This window comes from Plodia interpunctella, chromosome 5 (genome assembly GCF_027563975.2).
Source record: "Plodia interpunctella isolate USDA-ARS_2022_Savannah chromosome 5, ilPloInte3.2, whole genome shotgun sequence".
Lineage (NCBI taxonomy): Eukaryota > Metazoa > Arthropoda > Insecta > Lepidoptera > Pyralidae > Plodia > Plodia interpunctella.
This window is the reverse complement of record NC_071298.1, coordinates 196,633-214,670: the sequence shown is the minus strand read 5'-3', so window position 1 is coordinate 214,670 and position 18,038 is coordinate 196,633. Positions and strand designations below refer to the sequence as shown.

General features: G+C 37.7%; 3 protein-coding genes across 3 annotated transcripts; 1 reads left to right on the top strand and 2 right to left on the bottom strand.

Annotated features, from left to right (window-relative positions):
- Positions 1–703: 703 nt before the first annotated feature.
- On the bottom strand, positions 704–2,568 carry RpL35A (Ribosomal protein L35A). The gene is made up of 4 exons (XM_053745025.1): positions 2,414–2,568; positions 1,981–2,204; positions 1,383–1,613; positions 704–768 (listed from the first exon to the last, which is right to left on the bottom strand). The coding sequence occupies exons 2-4, from the start codon at positions 2,200–2,202 to the stop codon at positions 745–747; spliced, it is 477 nt and encodes a 158-aa protein (XP_053601000.1). The 5' UTR covers positions 2,203–2,204; positions 2,414–2,568; the 3' UTR covers positions 704–744.
- Positions 2,569–2,911: 343 nt separating this feature from the next.
- P58IPK lies at positions 2,912–12,474 on the top strand. The gene is made up of 11 exons (XM_053745023.2): positions 2,912–3,121; positions 3,197–3,307; positions 4,036–4,130; positions 5,118–5,222; positions 7,689–7,889; positions 8,315–8,440; positions 8,739–8,963; positions 9,259–9,376; positions 9,747–9,879; positions 10,125–10,254; positions 10,511–12,474. Exons 1-11 carry the CDS (start codon positions 3,043–3,045, stop codon positions 10,655–10,657), a joined length of 1,470 nt encoding a protein of 489 aa, XP_053600998.1. The 5' UTR covers positions 2,912–3,042; the 3' UTR covers positions 10,658–12,474.
- Positions 12,101–17,216, bottom strand: LOC128669850 (uncharacterized protein). Its single transcript, XM_053745024.2, has 7 exons — positions 17,083–17,216; positions 15,337–15,502; positions 14,876–15,099; positions 14,339–14,573; positions 13,968–14,150; positions 13,335–13,578; positions 12,101–13,104 (listed from the first exon to the last, which is right to left on the bottom strand). The coding sequence occupies exons 2-7, from the start codon at positions 15,500–15,502 to the stop codon at positions 12,939–12,941; spliced, it is 1,218 nt and encodes a 405-aa protein (XP_053600999.1). The 5' UTR covers positions 17,083–17,216; the 3' UTR covers positions 12,101–12,938.
- Positions 17,217–18,038: the final 822 nt, after the last annotated feature.

The following is an 18,038-nucleotide window of genomic DNA, read 5'->3' as shown; positions in this document are numbered from 1 at the left end:
CAATATATCTCTCTCATCTCTGATTTCACGATATCCTGGCGTATTGTCCTATTGTATTGTACCTATGTGCCATCTACACAGTTACTGCAATAGATACTTGAGTAGAGTTAGCTATGTAACCGATGTGTTATTGCTAACACTGCACAATGCACATTGGTGTGCCCGATTCAAGCCACATGAAGGCAATTGACATTACTTACGAAAACCGTAGAAACTTTCAAACGGCGCATCGTTAATTTTTTTTTTTGTTCTATGGTTGCGAAGCACACGGTAGCGCGCGGAGGTCAAAATTATTGAAAAAATGATAAATTAAAAATAAACGATTATTGGTTTATCTTATGGTACATTATACCTACTACTTATACGTAATACATACCTACTACTTGTTCAATTTCTAACACAAATATAAAAACTGACTTTAGAAAAAAGGTCTCAAGGCAAATTGTAACAAACGTTTCCAATTTATATAATATTATAAATCACTAGAAGTACCTAATATTTAAAATGCATTCATATGTTTCAGTATGTATAAAATTGCTGTATGCGGGTCAAAGATTTCAAAACGCCTAAGCAATTTGAAAAAGCAACAAAATTATGCTTGTCTTATTAAAACAACTTATTTGTCAGGCATTTTACCGAAAAATGTACAGTAAAACTGCAGATTATATTCAGCATCAGGAATTACAGAAGCAAAAAAAACAAGTGTTTTTTATGTGTTTATTTAGCTTATAATATAACAGGATTTTAGATCCTGGAAGGATACAGCATCTGGAACAAGACAAACATTATAAAAATACTTCATCCACAAAAAGATAGCTAGGTACTAAAAGTAAATTTTTGTAGATCAGTTGAATTTTGTCCACATTTAATTCAGGTTTCAAATGTCTAAGCATCATTTCAATAGTTTTGTGTATGGAATCCCTGCTGTATAGGTCCTCGCCCTAGAATATGACAAAAGAATATAACAACTGTACACCTAAGAAGCAACAGAATGCCCCGAAGTGTCAAAGTAGGCAGACTTTTAACTTGTGAAACCATTGGAGAGCTTATTTATTGATAACAGATTTTCAGCTAATGTAATGTCTACATTAGTTGGTGTAACTCAACGTGTTAGTAACTCAACAGTTCTATAGTCAATTCACTTTGTATAGTTTTTCATAATTAACTCTTCATCCCTTAACCTAATTACCTTGGGGTCAGGTTTCCTCGTACAATAACACTAGAGAACTGTACCCCAATTTGTCATGGGGTTTATATTATATTTTGTCTCTGGATCTTTTTTTGTATATTGGAAGGTTAAATTTCAAGACTTTGCAAACTACCATTGACACCATACTCTGATGAGAGTCTTGCAGTCACTGATTAATAATAGCAATACTGACCACTCGTATCCTGTGTCCCATAGCATGAGCGGGCAGGTTGGACTTGAAGCGGGCACGGACGCTGCCAGAGCTACCATGGGGCCGGGTCACTTTGCCCCAGATCGCACGCAGCTTGGTCTTCTTGCCTTTGGGGCCACCGGCGATGGGTGTCCTCTTCTTGGCACGGTATACATATACACACTTTTTGCCAGCATAGAAATCAGCATCTAAGCGGTTGCGGGCACCTTCAATCTGCAATAGTGTCATTGCAGATTTTAGTTTAAGAAATGAGTTACTTCTGTTGTTGTAAATACCTTCATAGTGAGATCAGGAAATATTTGTCCACATGAAGATTCAGGTTTCAAATGTCTAAGCATCATGTCAAGTAACTTATATAAATGTTTAGTGTTATTATTATTATTACAAAATAATGTTATGTACTGATTTAAATAATGTGCCCTTATGAAGGAACACTGAACTGTAATTATTTGTAATTGTTTAAAAAATAATGATATTATATTGTTTTATTCATAATAGATTACCATAAAGTTTTACTTCAAAGATACATAACCTAACTTTTTATTAAACCTACAAATTAAATCAAAACAATTGAATAAACCTTGAGGAGAGCTGTGTTTTCGTGCTGGTTACGGAGTCCACGTTTGTATCCTGTGAACACTGCCTTAGCATACAGTCGTCCGTGACGAGGCTTTGAAGATACTTTGCGAACCGCCTTCGGGGGCTCTGCAGGGGCAGCCGGGGCGGTCTTGGCTGGCTTCTCTTTGGGGGCCTTTGTTTTAGGCGCTTTCGCCTTAGGCGCAGTTGACGGCGCGTCAGCCATTGCTAAAATATTATCTTTCTGTTAAAATACTAGCACGACAAAATAGGTTATGTTGACATCTGACAATAAAAGTAATCCAAAATTATCAACGTGAAATTAACTAATCTAGTATTTTAATGCACACTTTAGTTATTATACAGTTTGTAGCATTGTATATTATTACATATTTAACACTTATTTCGAAATAAAAACAATAAATTGCAGAACTAACCGAGTCTTATTTTACTTTTGGAAATGAAAGAACGGACTTCGGTGTTGCTAGTTAAAAATATGGCTCTCTTCGGTCCTCGCCTTTTATTTTTATTATGATTACCAAATTGATAAAAATAAAATGAACAGACTCATTTTCCCAACTAATCATGAATTTAATTCATAACGAAATCTTCAAAATATATATAATTTTTTATACCTACATTTTTTTGCAAAATTACTAATGGCAATATGCGAATGGCGAAATTGCTGTCAACGTCATAAAGACAAATTACTTCACGGTCCCTTCTTACTTCCCTACCTACTACTACTATCCATTTCCATTTTGAAATAATAATAATAAATTTCAAGCAACATTTCAATTACAATATAATGTTAATAATAAATGGATATTTTAATTGAAGTTTAAATTATTTACCTATTTTGATTAAAACATACAATTTCCTTCAAGTTGTCTTTGAAATTGTCTATTGTAATGACAGATTTGCCTGATTTGGACCAATCAGAACAGACCACGAAAAGAGACGAAGGAAGATGGATTGTGGTTCTGTCAAATAATTAGTTTGTATTGAAATTGAATTTGCAGTAAATGTGTGATAAGAAGTAATTAAGTAAAACATAATTTAAAACATGGACAGCATAGTGAATATTAACTGGAACAAAGTCACACCATGCCTTATCTTATTAGTGCTAGAATTAGTATCAGAATGTATGTTTTATTTTTCTGTGATGAATTCATGTGTTTTCTCGGAAGAAACATCTGTTTTTAACGGTGATGGTATAGTTACAGACGGCGCGACTCCGGCGGAGGTGAACAAGCACTTGGAACTTGGCCGAGACTTCCTCGCGCGCGGACAGCTTTCTGACGCCCTGACACAATATCATGCCGCAGTGGGTTAGTAAAAAAATGGAAACACATTGAAAATATCTGGACCATGAATGACCTCTTCATGATCCCCCTCACCAACTTAGAAATTTTACCTAACTCCATTGTTTACAAAATACTATCATGAGTTTTTCTTAAAACCTTATCAGAACTCTCATAACATTTAAAGTCTGTACATGGCGTAAATAATTACGTCATGTACTTTCTACTTCATACTGAGTAAAAATAATTATAGTTATTTAATTAATAATTTATGTGGCAATTAGAGAGACTTTGTCAACTTCTTCATGGGAGACAGCTTCTTCATATTTGTGACTGTGACTCTGTGATGATTTAGTACTTATCCGATGAACCTATATTAGTAAATCTAGAAAAAACCTAATGTAAAGCTTTTTAATTTTGCAAAACTTTGTGTAAGGTATGGATAAAAAAATATTTAGGCTGAATAGAAATCAGTCTTTGAAGTTGAAGAATTGTTTTAAACTATATCATTTGTTTGGTTTTCATTTATATCTTGATGATTCACATTAGAAGATAACATTTAATTATGTGTAGGTAAATATATTTTATTATTAAGTTAATGTATGTAGGATCACAAATGTATCACAATATACCATTGTGATACATTTGTGATCCTTGCTGTTTGATGACAGTATCTATTGATTATCTAGTTGGGTGTAATGTTATGTCATCTGTGTCTGTCATCAACATGTTGATATATTGTCTATTTTCCTCAGAGGGTGACCCAAACAACTACCTCACTTACTTTAAGCGTGGTACAGTCTACTATGCACTTGGGAAAGCAAAATTTGCCCTTCAAGACTTCACTAAGGTAACAAGGATTACAAGCTTTTATGTATTTTTAAGATAAAAATCAAAGATTTTTTCTTAATAACTAAGACAGGTTCAATGTAATGATAGGTGTAATGTAATTTTTTTTACCATATGTACAAAATATAAAGTACTGTTCAAATTGAAGTAGAGAAATTTCTGTAACAATAGTGTAATGTTTCATCATTTCCATTGCATTTTAAATTAAACCATCCCACTCACTATACTGGTAGGTGTGGTCAAGGCCGCAGCAACAAAGCTACTTGACATATCTGCAAGACAAATTGATAACTTTTTGATTTGGCAATTTGTTGACACACTTACCTCCTCGTCTCTTTCTTACTCATTTAGTTATTTTTAAAGAGGCCATAAACGTAATATATTGAATTATTTTTCTATGCCAAGAACATCAAAGAGCTGTAAAACTCAATAGATGTGGAATTCATTACTTTACTATTTCATTGCTCTCTGTTAACTCATGGATGAAGAATTTATATACATTATCTTGGAGTATACACTGATACAAACAAGGTGAAATGCAATTTAGAAAGTGAAAATAATGAATGGTCTCTGTTTATATGACACTTCTTTTGTTTAGTCTTATTCAAAATCCTTAAAATGAGAGCTCTGTACACATAGTTTCTGCAGCTGATAGAAATCATTAAACTCTGTTTGACAGTCGCATTCCATGGGTAAGGTATAGTTTTTTATTTAAGATCGAAATAGTTTTTGAGTAGTGCAAATTACAGTCGATTTTTACTGTACCATAAGGTACCTGTGGACACACATATGAACTGTCTGAATTGAAGATGGGTTTGGTCTCAGTATTTTCCCATTTTCTTACCATAAGTAAATACATTAATTGCTTGGGTTTTCGTCGGACTTTTTGAGAACAAACTGGAAAATACTGGGCCTAAACCCATCACTGGTGACTGGTGATTAAGCGGTGTGTAGTGAGCGTGTAGTGAGCGTGTGTGGCGCGCCGCAGGTGCTGGAGCTGAAGGCGGACTTCACGGCCGCGCGCCTGCACCGCGCGCACGTCTACCTCAAGCTGGCGCATTACACCGACGCCAAGGAGGACTTCCTACACGTTGTGAGTTATACTTCCTCATTTATTTGTGCTAATTGTAGCACAAATCAAATATTGATGATTGTGTATTGACATAATCATCAATATTTTCATACGTCTTGAAGATATTATTCAAATTTATTTATATCACATTATTCAATTAATGTATTTTAGTAAACCAATATCCTTGAAAAATTGAAAAAAAAATCGTTAAATGTTGAATTCCCAATATTCCATTGTGTTACTACTGTTATTGCAATGCATAGATATTGTATCATATTACATCAGAATATTAACTGAAAATTTACGCAGATTACATGACATTTATCAGGGTCGCTTGCACCTGTCTATCGCTAAACGTGCCCATCTCAAGTTCAGATTTTACTAACTTTGTAACAAAGTAATTTAAGCTTTACAGTACAATAGATTGAACTACCAATTTCGCGTGTACTACACCTGCACGCAAACTAACGGCTAACCGTTGCAATTTGCTATTTGACTACAAATCAATTGACAATATTTGACTATAAGTCAATTTTTTATGAATATTAAAAACAAAATGAGTTTCTTAATATTAAAAATAATGATTAGTCTCTGTTACTTAAATAAATAAAAAATCATTCATTAAAAAAAATATGGAACTTCGTGACAGTTCAGGCTGGTGCTTTATGACTTCGAAAAAAGTGATGTACCTACTACTGTACTGTACAACTTTTTCATGGGTCATATACATATACAAGCACTCCTAATATACAAAAATATAGTATATATAAATATAATAATAGTAAAGTATATAATAGTAAAGTTGATCAATTAATATGACCAAATTATCGTGTTTATTTATTTGGATGACTTCAAAACATTTTATTCGTTATTCAGTGTATATTTATTACAGACATTCAATATATCTAGCTATTTCAGAATAAGTCATTACCTAAAATTACGTGTTTATCACGAGCGCGGCGTGCAAGCGCGAAGTTGGCGTGTCTAATCGCATCTAAGGATACACGGCCAGTTGCAGTGGGCTGTGAAAATGTTTTGATAACAAGTTATGTTTACAATGTCACGCTAATACAAGGCCTGAGAAGCGTGATGAGCTGAAAACTAATTTAATAAGCCAATAATAGCGCCTCGACACTGCTGAGAAAAGTCTACTTTGCAATTTGACTATGTCATTCTTTGTAAAAAATATAGTAATAAAAAGGTGCATTTTTTGATTTCTTTGAAGTAAATAATATACATTACCTATCGCACCTGTAACAGAAATCAATACTTAAATAGCTACTTATCAATTTGTATGTGAAATGTTTTATTATGAAAAGGATAATAAATAATCCATGCAATGTTGTGGTGCAATATTTCATTTAAGAAAATGCGCTCATTTTTCTTTTACACTGAGTTGTATCTAAGTATAAGTATTATACCTATCGATTTATTCTTATTTTGAAGTAGCTTTTGCCTTTGTCTTCGCCGGACATAAATTTTTCACGGAAACGGAAACGGAGTAGTTTCGGAATGAAAATAACAGATAAACAAACTCACATACATACGCATTTATAATTATTATATGAAATCTTAACTAATGCCTGTACGTATTTGTTAAGATTTCAAAAGAAGTTTCAAGTTAAGTAACTATATAGTTTATAGTATGTTAAACGTGACAACATACAATAGACATTATCACGCAATCAGCGGGCCATTGTCGCTGATAAGAATTGTAATTGCATACACTGTTATTTACATATGTACAATAAACTACAGTTCAAGTGGGTACCTTTAGAGTGGAAATTGCGGTGAGTTTGCAATGAATTTGGGTATATGTATATATTTTCCATTTGTTTGTTGTCGACTACGAGAACACGTCCTATACTTTACGTTTATTGGTAGTCTAGGAAATGCCATGCTATGCTACTTACGCCCAGTCCTGGCACAAGGGGCAAACTCAAAATGACTTCAATAAAAACTATCTTATATTCTGACTATGGTAACTAACAATATAGCACAAAGAATCATCATCTTCCACTTAATAGGAGTCGGCGCAGTAAGTCTTATCTTTTCATAAGAGAGCCGATTCGCTGTCACACCAGCTAGTCACTGTCACTGTCTGTCACACTAATTATCACTTCCAACACCTTCATTATAATTACAGTGTCTTTCTCAACCTTGACATTGGCAAAATCATCGTTTGGCCAAACGATGGAGCCATAAAATTAAAAAGTGAAGTGAACACCTTTATTATCATCCCTCACAGATTGTGTGAGATTGATATTAAGTTTTCTATTGTTTATTCAACTCGTCCGAAGGCTTCTGACATGACTTACGACTATCAACCGACATCGACTATCAACCGACATCTAGTGGCAAGTCGTCGCATAAACAAGAATCATCATCATTGTGTCATCCCTTTTTTGACCACTGCTGAGCATGAACCTCTCTGATACGCCAAGAATATCTTAAACAAGAATACACGTGTAAATGTTTGTCCACCAGACGAACGCCGACCCGTACAACGAGGAAGCGACAGCGCAGTTCTACAAGATAGACGAGTACATCGACGACCTGCGGCTGGCGGAGGCGTACTACCGCGGCGGCGACCACCGCGCGGCCGCCGACCTCGCCTCCTCGCTGCTCGAGGTGTCGCCCTGGGCCGCGCCTCTGCGGCAGCTCAGGGCGGAGGCCTACATCGCGCTGGTGAGGCCCAAACTTATTTTCCAAACCATTATCATAGGCAGCTCCAGCATTACAACATTATAACTCATCATAGGCATTCATAATTAAGTTTACATGCCATCTTGATGGCGAGACATTTTGGTCCTTATATTATCATTTTTACCATGTTTCACATAAATAAATAATTTCATTTTATGGATATCTTCATACATCATTTATTGTCGTCGACGATTTCATCGCAAATTGAGACGTCTTCAAAGAAAAGGCTGCGGTAAAGCTTGTTGCGCCGGTCCTTCACCTACGCTTTTAGTCAAAGTCGGTTGCCGCTGCGTCGTGTTCCATCGTTGAACATAGAAATTTATATTGAAATAAGTAGAATGTTTGTACTCGGTTTCCTGTTCTCAAGCTGTAATGTGATACAAGAAGGCGGTTGTTGTTTGCTGCAGAACGATATGTTCTCTGCGGTGTCGGAGCTGCGCGCGCTGAGCCGGCTGCAGCCGGACAGCACGCGCGGCCGCGAGCGCCTCGCCGCGCTGCTCTACTCGCTCGGACACGTCTCCGACGCGCTTAAGGTACTGTCGCCGCACTCTGTATGGGATAAGTCGCCAAATTTATCATTTTTTATTTATTTACAGTCTCTATAAGAATAGAAAAGTGTTTTATCTATTTTCCGTTGCCTACTCTTGAAGATAAAGATTAGTAATCATACGATGGTAAATGCCATAGCTAAATAGATAGCTTTTTGTTTTTCCGTATATTTCGACATGGTAACACAGTTATTGTATTATGGCAGTGGCTTGAAATTTTGAGTGTGTTGAAAAATTTAGTTATATCCCTATATTTGTTAACATATTCCGATTTGTATCGTAGGAAGTACGTGAATGCCTGAAACTGGACCCGGAGCACAAAGAATGCTTCCCGTTTTACAAGAAAGTGAAGAAAGTGGACAAACTGCTACTCGAGTGCGAAGAGAAGAGCGAGGCTCGCGACTTCACGGGCTGTATGAGCAGCGCTAACAAGGTGCTGAAGATTGAGGACGAGGTCACTTTGGTCGTATACGAGGCCAAGAAATGGCTCTGCAGCTGTTCAGCTAAGGTAACATTTGTTTTGTTAATTAGCTAAGCTAAAATAAGTTTAAGACAAACCGGTTAAAATTAATTTTTACTCACTCATCTTGAAATGCTTGTAATTTGTAGACGTATACAAGAGATATAAGTTTTCATCATAGAGAGCCAAGAGTTGCAATATTAGGTTATATTGAACTGTTTGTTATGTTTTATGACTCGATGGCAAAATTTATTCAGGATTTCATGTACAAGAAAGTGTGACTTATTCGGAACCGCATGCAAACGAAGCTGTGGTCACAGCAGTAATAAAGATACGTATTCAGGAGGAGCTGTACTCGGAAGCGCTGCAGCACTGCGGCGCCGCGCTCGAGCTGCAGCGCAGCGCGCGCACGCTGTGCGACCGCGCTGAGGCACTGCTCGGCCTCGAGATGTACGACGACGGTGAGCCGACACGTTGCATTGTATCTTACTACGTACATGTTACATCGTAGCTCACTACGTACACGTTACATTGTATCTCACTACGTACACGTTGCATCGTATCTCACTACGTACGCGTTACATTGTATCTCACTACATACACGTTGCATCGTATCTCACTACATACGCGTTACATTGTAATTCACCACGTACACGTTGCGTTCTGAATAAATTATTTGGCATATGGACGATGATCTGAAGGCAATTAAGGAACAATAATCGAAAGTTGCTCTGAATTGTTCTGTAGGGAGGATACACTGGTTAAAAAGGCTTCTGAATGTATACGTAAAGCATATAAGCATACGTTATTAAAAGGAATATAAATTCCCAGCCATCCGCACGTACAAGGAGGCGCTGGAGCTAGAAGAGGGGCTGCAGCGAGCCAAGGACGGGCTGCAGCGCGCGCAGAAGCTGCAGAAGCAGTCTGAGCAGAGGGACTACTACAAGATACTGGGCGTCAAGAGGTAAACCAATCTATAATCTGTTGACCATACCATATCATATTTATTTTTATTGACCATCTGTTTTCACTATGCTCAATGAAAATAAATTTTATTTATGTCTATAATCTATTTGGGGCGATCGATACATATTTGTGTGTTTACATAAACATGTCACGCGGTTTCTCGAGCGGAAGATCAAGTCTTGATAAATTTTGGTTACATATTACTATCGAATGAAGTGTAAAATGTATTTATTTATCTTGTAGAACGGCAACGAAACAGGAAATAATCAAGGCGTACCGCAAAGCGGCGCAGAAGTGGCACCCGGACAGCTACCAGGGCGACGAGAAGAAAGTCGCCGAGAAGAAGTTTATCGACATCGCCGCTGCCAAAGAGGTTCGTTACTTTACCTTACTTTTTCTCGCCATTGTGGAGAAAGAATCCATTCTGCGTAGACCTAGGGTCTACGCAGAATGGATTCTTTCTCCACAATTGTCTACTAGTTCATAAATTCAATACTTTCGTACTGTTCCGAACACAATCAATCCATCTCTTTTAAGATATTTCTGCAAATACCGGACAGAAAGTATTTCAGGAATAGGATTTTCTTAGTAATATGAATGAATAGTAATAGAATAATGTATGTGTGCAGGTCCTGACGGACCCGGAGAAGCGCGCGCAGTTCGACGCGGGCGCGGACCCGCTAGACCCCGAGGCGCAGCGCGCCGCTCCCTTCCACAGCCCCTTCCACCACTTCCAGCACGGCAGCCCCTTCCAGTTCAAGTTCCACTTCAACTAGACTCCTTCCACTAGGTCGTATTCACCCTCTTCTATCTTTCCCATCGATATCCATTGAGTTTACTTCACTGACGTGACAAAATATGTGTATTTTTTATCTCCCGGTTGCATTCGAAGATGTAACGCCGCGAAGCACGGGATCAGTGCAAAAAGCGAACGTTAATTTTTCGTAGATTCGGCTGTAAATTTACGACCGTCATGAAAACTACTACACAATCGACGGCTACATCCGATCTATTGATACTATAAAAAGTGTACTTATTGGATTTGTGTTTTCGATACACTGTATAATATCAACTAAACATACTGAAAATATTATTTTTAAATTTATATGATTAATAATCGTTTGAATCTTTCCCTTTTAAAATGAACTGACGTTCATATACACGCGCCGCCAACACTCATTGGTTCATATCAAAAGACCTGTCCACTACTATACCACCAAAAAAAATTATAAAATAAATTGTATATAATTTTATACTTGCCTCTAGTTCACAAATAAGCGTTGTTACATACAACAATCGTTATTATTTATTTTCAGTTAAGTACAAAATGTACACAGATATATTTCATCTTATGTTTATTTCATTTTGTTCTTCAAGGTTCAGAAAGTGCTCAAAGTATTATAAAAAAACTTTGGGACCAAATCTTCTTATCTTGAGAAAACGAAAATAAGTGACAAGTCAGTATAAAAGAGCACAAAATATGTCACTCTTCTCATACAAATTTTAAAAAACTAAAGGCGTTCCGTAAGGCTAGCTTTACCCAGCTGTGGGTCATATCATCAGAGGGTTAAAAAAAGGCGTTTCAAAGTATTTTCCATATCAACTTAGTTATCAGTTTTTTAGTTTTGTTTACGCATTTTCTCGAAGTGTTTGTCTCATTATTATTAACAACATAATTATTTTTCTTCACTTAATTGAACAGACTAGAAACAAAAATATTAATCTGGAATCATGTCGAAGGCAATATTTCGGCAAAATAGGTAGTTAAATGTATCAATGATCTCCATAAGATTTTTATTTTTTCCCTCTTTTTAATAACTATTTCATTTGCTTTGGAGTTTTGATTTACTAATGGATTGAAAATATTTTTATCTAGTACAAATCGGTATTTGTTTGAAATTAAACAGTTTGCAGTTATTCTGCATTTGAATAACTTTTTTATTACAATTAAAAGTAAAAATTGGCACACCTTAGAAGGGCATTACTTTTTACACCTGTACAGGCAGCATGTCAAGCGTAACATAGCTTTTAAAAGCTCTTCCAAAACGTTTGTCTGTTACGCGTGACTTGTAGCCCGCCGTACAAGGCGGATAGTGAATTTTGTGATTTGTCGGTACGCGCGATCCTCAGACTGAAACACTACATCGCGCTACTGACGAACAATACAATGCGACACAAATTAGTATTGAATATGTTTTTTACTGGCAACATTGGGTGCGTCCCATTCAATCTCGTAGCATTAAATCATTTCAATCGTTTTTTAGTTGGTATATCTATATTTCTATAACTATTAATTTTGGTAAATTTTCTACTGTTTGTGTCACATTATATACTTTTGTATCTAACTTAAGACTCACTAATAGAATATGATAACGCAAAGCACGTTTTAGGCAATATTTCGCTTATATGTGTTGGAAACATCGCTACTGGGTATTTAAAAAGTGGCAACACTTGAAATTTTGCTAAGAACGCGCTTTGACAATATTTGGTTACGTTGCGAAATAGCAGTCATAATAAATATTTATTTTAAGTTAATTTGTTGTGATTCTTATAAATTGTAAATATTTTAGAATAATAAGATATTACGACAATACGTTTGGTTTTACTCTTATTCCTAATAAATAAATAAATTAATAGCTTTGGGACGATAACTAATGCACAATAAAATATTCTGCAGTAGAGTATTACTACCACAAATATAGATCTCGTTACAGTTCCTTGTGACTAGGTTATTCAACAATCAATAACTGAACGGTGTGGTTTATCTACTTAAAAGTTATGAAGACACGTGGGTCTTCATGTTTTATCATGTCATATTATCTATGTATAAGGATACGAAGTCATATAAGTGCGACTGGGCACAGAGACCCGTGCAATTCCATACGATCGAGCAGCAAAAGTGCTGCGCAGGCATTTGGTATGCCCGGGTTTTGTCTATCAACTTCACACGAGTTCAATGAACTTTGAATATGTGAAAGTACGCTTATCATGCTTAGGTATATAGAATGGTACAAAATAGATACTTATTATATCCACACGATATTTTCGTGAAACTGTCTACAAGGCTTGGACATTGAGTTGATTGTCAGCTTTCTCCGCTGGCTTCTCCGTTTTCTGTACCTTCTCCGTCTTGTCGGCCGCTAACTTCGTCGTTTGCACCTTCTTCAGAACATTACTGGTATCCTCTAGTTGTTTGGCGGTCTTTTCAATTTCGTTGCTCAACCTGCAAAATTGTATTAAAATTATGTAAATACTTAACTACCTAGCGCCAGTACAATTTGTATCTTTTTAAGTTTTTTTTTACTTTTTCAATGAAATTGTTACTAGACATAGTTTTGCCTCGCGCCTCGCGGCTTCCATGGTAATCTGGGATACACGTTAGCGTACGGCAGGCTGAGGCATGAGGTGAGGAAGACATCATGAATATGATGATAGATAGAAATAATCAATTACCTTGCAGCATCGTCCCCCCTCTCGCAGATATATCTTATTCTCATGGCGCAATCCTGTCCTCTGTACACGTAGGCCGAGACCCCGGGGTTGTGGACCAAGGCCAGGCATCGGCCGTCACCGGCGATACTGTTCGCGCTCTGAGTGGCCGTGGAGTTGCTGCTGGTGTCGTTGAGCACGGGCCGCGCTGAGTGAGACCAGATCCACAGCAGGCCGGGGTTGAGCCCGCCTGTCCACCAGTCGTCGCCTGCAACGAGATTGTTTGTACTACTGGGCAGGCATAAGGGCCTCCTGATGATAAGTGGTCTCCGTAACACCAGCGGTGTCACACGCGTTGACAATTTTGTGGTGACGTGGTCTTTAAAAAACTTAACTTCTTTGAAAGTATGGCAAATGCAAATAGAGGCTGATGAAATTTTAAAATTACAATGTAGTGCCAAAGATAAACACAAGTGAATTGAATCTACAGAAGATCGAGCACTAGTGCTCGTTCTTCACTAAGCATGCAGTACACATCATCCGCCAACCTTAATCCCGCTTTTATGTGGGGTCGTCACATGACATAGGACAGGGCTCGTGGGCAGAGTATTTTGGGTCGGTACAGCATGGTTTACAGGACATAGTTTTGATTGCTACCTCTCCGTCTCTTGTCAGCGAGTAGCGCGGAGTGCATCTGCCTGCGCTGGTCGGTGGAGCGGAACTCCAGCAGGTGTCCGCTCAGCTTGCGGCAGCGCAGGTTGGCGCTCTTCCAGTCCAGCGACTCAGACGAGAAATGGTAACACGTGGACCCCACGCGAATGAACTCTTCTGGGCACGGCTCTAGAACACGTTTAGTTATGGAGCTATTTCTTCATGAAATATACTGCTAACCCATTTTTATAGGTTCTAGGTGGCGATTTCTGTGGTTTTCCCAGTAATATTTACTTTTGTGTTTATTGTGAAAAAATATACACAAAAGTAAATATTATTAAGTAAAAAGTATAGAGGAAAAAAGAATGGATCCTGACCTGGTTGAGGTTCTTTTCCTGCTACTAGATAATGGACACTCTCTTCCAGCTTTCTCAGCCGTTTCTCCATGAGATCCACTCGGAAGACTAGCTTCTCTATGGCTGTCAGCAGATACAGGTCTGTCTCGGTGACCCGCTTGGGAGGGGGCGGCGGGGGGGGCTCATCCACGCGGTCCGCTGCGGGGCGCGGGTACTGGGGGGGGAGCGGTATTGGCTGGTTGGGGGATGGGGCCGGCTGAGAAAACACCAATATTAAATTGGGAATTCTGGAATATGTATAAAAAAGTTTTCTTGACGTTGTTGGACTGTGCGATCTACATCGTACCAATCGATTACAACTTTTGTTAGAAGTTCACACCTAATTTAAAGAGTAGTCTATGGGACACATTATAACAGTATGTCTATGGGAGCTCCAGAAAATGAACTTGATTCCAAAGAAATTGTGTAAAAGTCACCAGTAAACCATAATAAAATACCAGATAGGTTCAGTTGTTTGCATGCACCTACTTAGTTATGAACAAAATTGGGTACACTTACATAGCTTGGCCTGAACTGATCCTTGTACGGATTGGGCGGTCTATTCACGATCTTCCCTGCTCCAGGGGGCGGCGGGGACGCCTGCCACTCCTCGTAGTACGCGGCCTTCGGCGGAGCGTGCGGGTGCAGGTGGTGGCTGTGAGCCCCGTGCGGGTGGTGCGGCGGCGGGTCCATGCGGTCCGTCACGTAGTAGCCCTTGGTTGGAGGTAAGGACATGACGCGACCTAGATAAACATTGGAATTAGTAACTGAATCTTTTCTTTAGCTACAGTACTTACTTAAGTACTTAGTTACTACAGTACTTACAGAATAGATCTGAAAGTTTCAAATTGGAGACTGGAAACAATATAAATGAATATTTAGGTACTTTTGATCCTGCAACATTTGCCTCAAGTTAGATCACTGAACAACACCTAGTTTATTACCATTACTGACTAAACTAAAATGCAAAGCAAACTTACCTCTCCTGCAATGCGTGTCGTTACTGGCCGAAGCAGTGACCGCCCACTCATTCAGCAAGCAGCTCCACGTTCCCCCGTCAGCGTCACAGAAATCTGAGCGTTCGTCTGTAGCGTGACCCTGACTGCCCAGCGCCAGCAGGGATAGTAATATCCAAGAATAAAGCATCTGGAAATCAGAAATCCACAATGCCTATGATTTTTTTAAGCAAAACGTTTTTAGGAGTTTTTGCTATATTTTTTTTTATAATAATACTATCGGGCTGGTACTTGTGCATGTGCAAGTGTATATATGTACTTGATTAAGTATTTTTAACAGCATCATTATTTATTGTTTATTTACTACTAAATGCAAAAATTGTTATAAATCAAATTAGGTTACAGGGGTGAGTATGATTGCTTACTTCCGGTTGATAGCTGCTTTAAATTCTTACTTAGGTATGTCTATTGTACCTACTGAGTAGTTACCTAGTTAGTTACTTGTTATTCTCAGGTCCACCTCCTATTAGATAATCCCTCCATTACGACACCTCCTATCGGTCGCAACAATGAATCATAATATCCTCATCGTAACCCAGATGTTTCCAAACATTGACTGTCAATGACACGCGGAGTTACGGGGCTCGCGTGGAGTTACGTAACGGAGAAAGTGGATTGGTGCGGATCGCGCCGTGTAAACAAGGATTTCTCGACCGCAGGGTGTTGGGGTTTTACCGGGCTGATGACTTTTTCTTTCTTCGAGAATGGCCTCGAAGGTCAATAGATATATGTAATTAGTTAATATAGAAATCGTAAACCTCTCAACTGCGCAAAAATTCTAACCTTCCCTCAGAAACACGCAGATTTGTGTTCCCACACCTAAGAAGTAAATAGTGTCCTGAGAGCCATTGGATATTTGAGTATAAACATATGGTGGAATACCTGTTTCAGTTTACCTATTTAAATAGGTATTTACACATCTGACAATTGATCTTACCTAGGTAGGTAGGTAGGGTACACCTTTTTCCAAATCAGTTGAAGTGCTGAAATGTTATGTAGGTACCTAAGTAAGTACGTACTACTTTTTCATTCTGTTATATTGGGTACCTACCTATGTGCATGTACATTTACCTGCTATTTCGTGCCAAAATAGGTATGTTGTTGTTTTTCAAACAAGCTTTGTGTGGCCCCTGCACATATTTACTTCTCAAGTAAGGATTATTTTTATGTAATTAGGATCGTGAATTTAAACACTAAAATGAGGAATATAGGTACAAAAACAAAGTCATTATCAATCTAAATAAAAGTTGATTAAGCTTTAAATACCTACTTATTCGTCATAACACGATTATAAGTAGTTATACAGAGTTAATGTCGACTATCGGAGTTAAGTACTTAAATTGTAGAATCTGTCTTCTTATTCAATACAGTAATAAATGCTTATCAGATTTAAAGATCATTAAAAGTTGCGATCGAAAATAAAATACATAGGTAAAATTACATAGGTAAAGGTGCCAGATAATTTGTCAAAATAAAAACAATAGCTATACTTACTATGTACCTACTTAGAAAATGCAACATGGAGTTGACGTCGCCACTTATTGACGAAAAAACGATAAAATTAGTATGAAAATGTAGATTTAAAACAACTATGTACTTATTTTAAAGTTAAATATGATTTTGCCTACACAAAGAAACACAAGAAAATACTGTACCTTGTTGATTTCAAATTTGAATAAATCTATAAAAATTATAAATATCATCGCTTACCTTTATTGCGATCCTTGTCGTCTGCGCACCAACTTCGCGCACTTTTACTCGCTCTCAACTTTCCCAACGCGTCCGTGTTTCGTCCGCAGTCGTGTAACACTACTGACTGTGGCTGTGATACAGAGTACAAACCCATACGACCGGTTATAAACGACACTTTGCTCAGGTTCACTGCATATGTGTAAAGTGTGCAATAACATTTTTAAATTATTAAATTAAGTTCAAATTTAATATCTCCTATTGACTGATTCAAACAGGTCAGTCAACTTACATACTCACAGTCCGAAATGATTATTTTTATTTTAGCCCATGGTGCGAGGTGCGATACATGATTTATTAACGGTAAAAATTGCTTAGTTCTGATGCCGCTTTTGCACCAGCGCTTTCTCAGTACTACCTAAAACTTCCAAAGTCAACCGTCACCTCTCGTTCTTAATATCTTGATGCCGGCTCTATATTATCGCGGATCAGTTAGCCTGACTTGATGGATTCGACATACACTGATGCTTTTTGCATTGCAGTAAATAAAAGCACTCGTACAAGTTGCGCAATGTTCATGCATTCGCGTAGTGTTCTATCCAAGTTCGGCAATAGCACACAGAGCACGGTGGGCGACAGTGATAGCCGGAATGAATCATGATAACATGTGAATTTCTCCGCGCAGCTGCACCACAACCCACACCCTGATAATATCTACTTGTTGCGGATGTGCAAGTAGGTACCTACCTAAACTTGGCTATGGCTAGTTCTAACATGGCTACCTACATAGAGGAACCAGTTACAACTAAGTAGGTACTTAGTGTAAAATTTGTGGTTCACTCTCCTTCAGGACTCCCTCTTCAAAGTTTTATTGAATAGGTACTCTCTTTAAATGTAGGTAGGTAACTTAAATAAAAAAGATATCTTAATGCCAAAAACCATAAATATACAACAATTAGGTACTTACAATGAATAAG

Bases quoted from the DNA above. Each gene is read 5' to 3' on its own strand.
- P58IPK (XM_053745023.2), top strand. From the start codon at position 3,043: ATGGACAGCATAGTGAATATTAACTGGAACAAAGTCACACCATGCCTT. The intron at 3,308-4,035 runs GTTAGTAAAAAA...TATTTTCCTCAG, and splicing joins ACAATATCATGCCGCAGTGG to AGGGTGACCCAAACAACTAC. The intron at 4,131-5,117 runs GTAACAAGGATT...GGCGCGCCGCAG, and splicing joins CCCTTCAAGACTTCACTAAG to GTGCTGGAGCTGAAGGCGGA.
- RpL35A (XM_053745025.1), bottom strand. From the start codon at position 2,202: ATGGCTGACGCGCCGTCAACTGCGCCTAAGGCGAAAGCGCCTAAAACA. The intron at 1,614-1,980 runs GTTTATTCAATT...ACACTATTGCAG, and splicing joins AAAACACAGCTCTCCTCAAG to ATTGAAGGTGCCCGCAACCG. The intron at 769-1,382 runs GTCAGTATTGCT...GTCTTGTTCCAG, and splicing joins TGGGACACAGGATACGAGTG to ATGCTGTATCCTTCCAGGAT.
- LOC128669850 (XM_053745024.2), bottom strand. From the start codon at position 15,502: ATGCTTTATTCTTGGATATTACTATCCCTGCTGGCGCTGGGCAGTCAG. The intron at 15,100-15,336 runs GTAAGTTTGCTT...ATGTTTATCTAG, and splicing joins CGACACGCATTGCAGGAGAG to GTCGCGTCATGTCCTTACCT. The intron at 14,574-14,875 runs GTAAGTGTACCC...GTGTTTTCTCAG, and splicing joins ATCAGTTCAGGCCAAGCTAT to CCGGCCCCATCCCCCAACCA.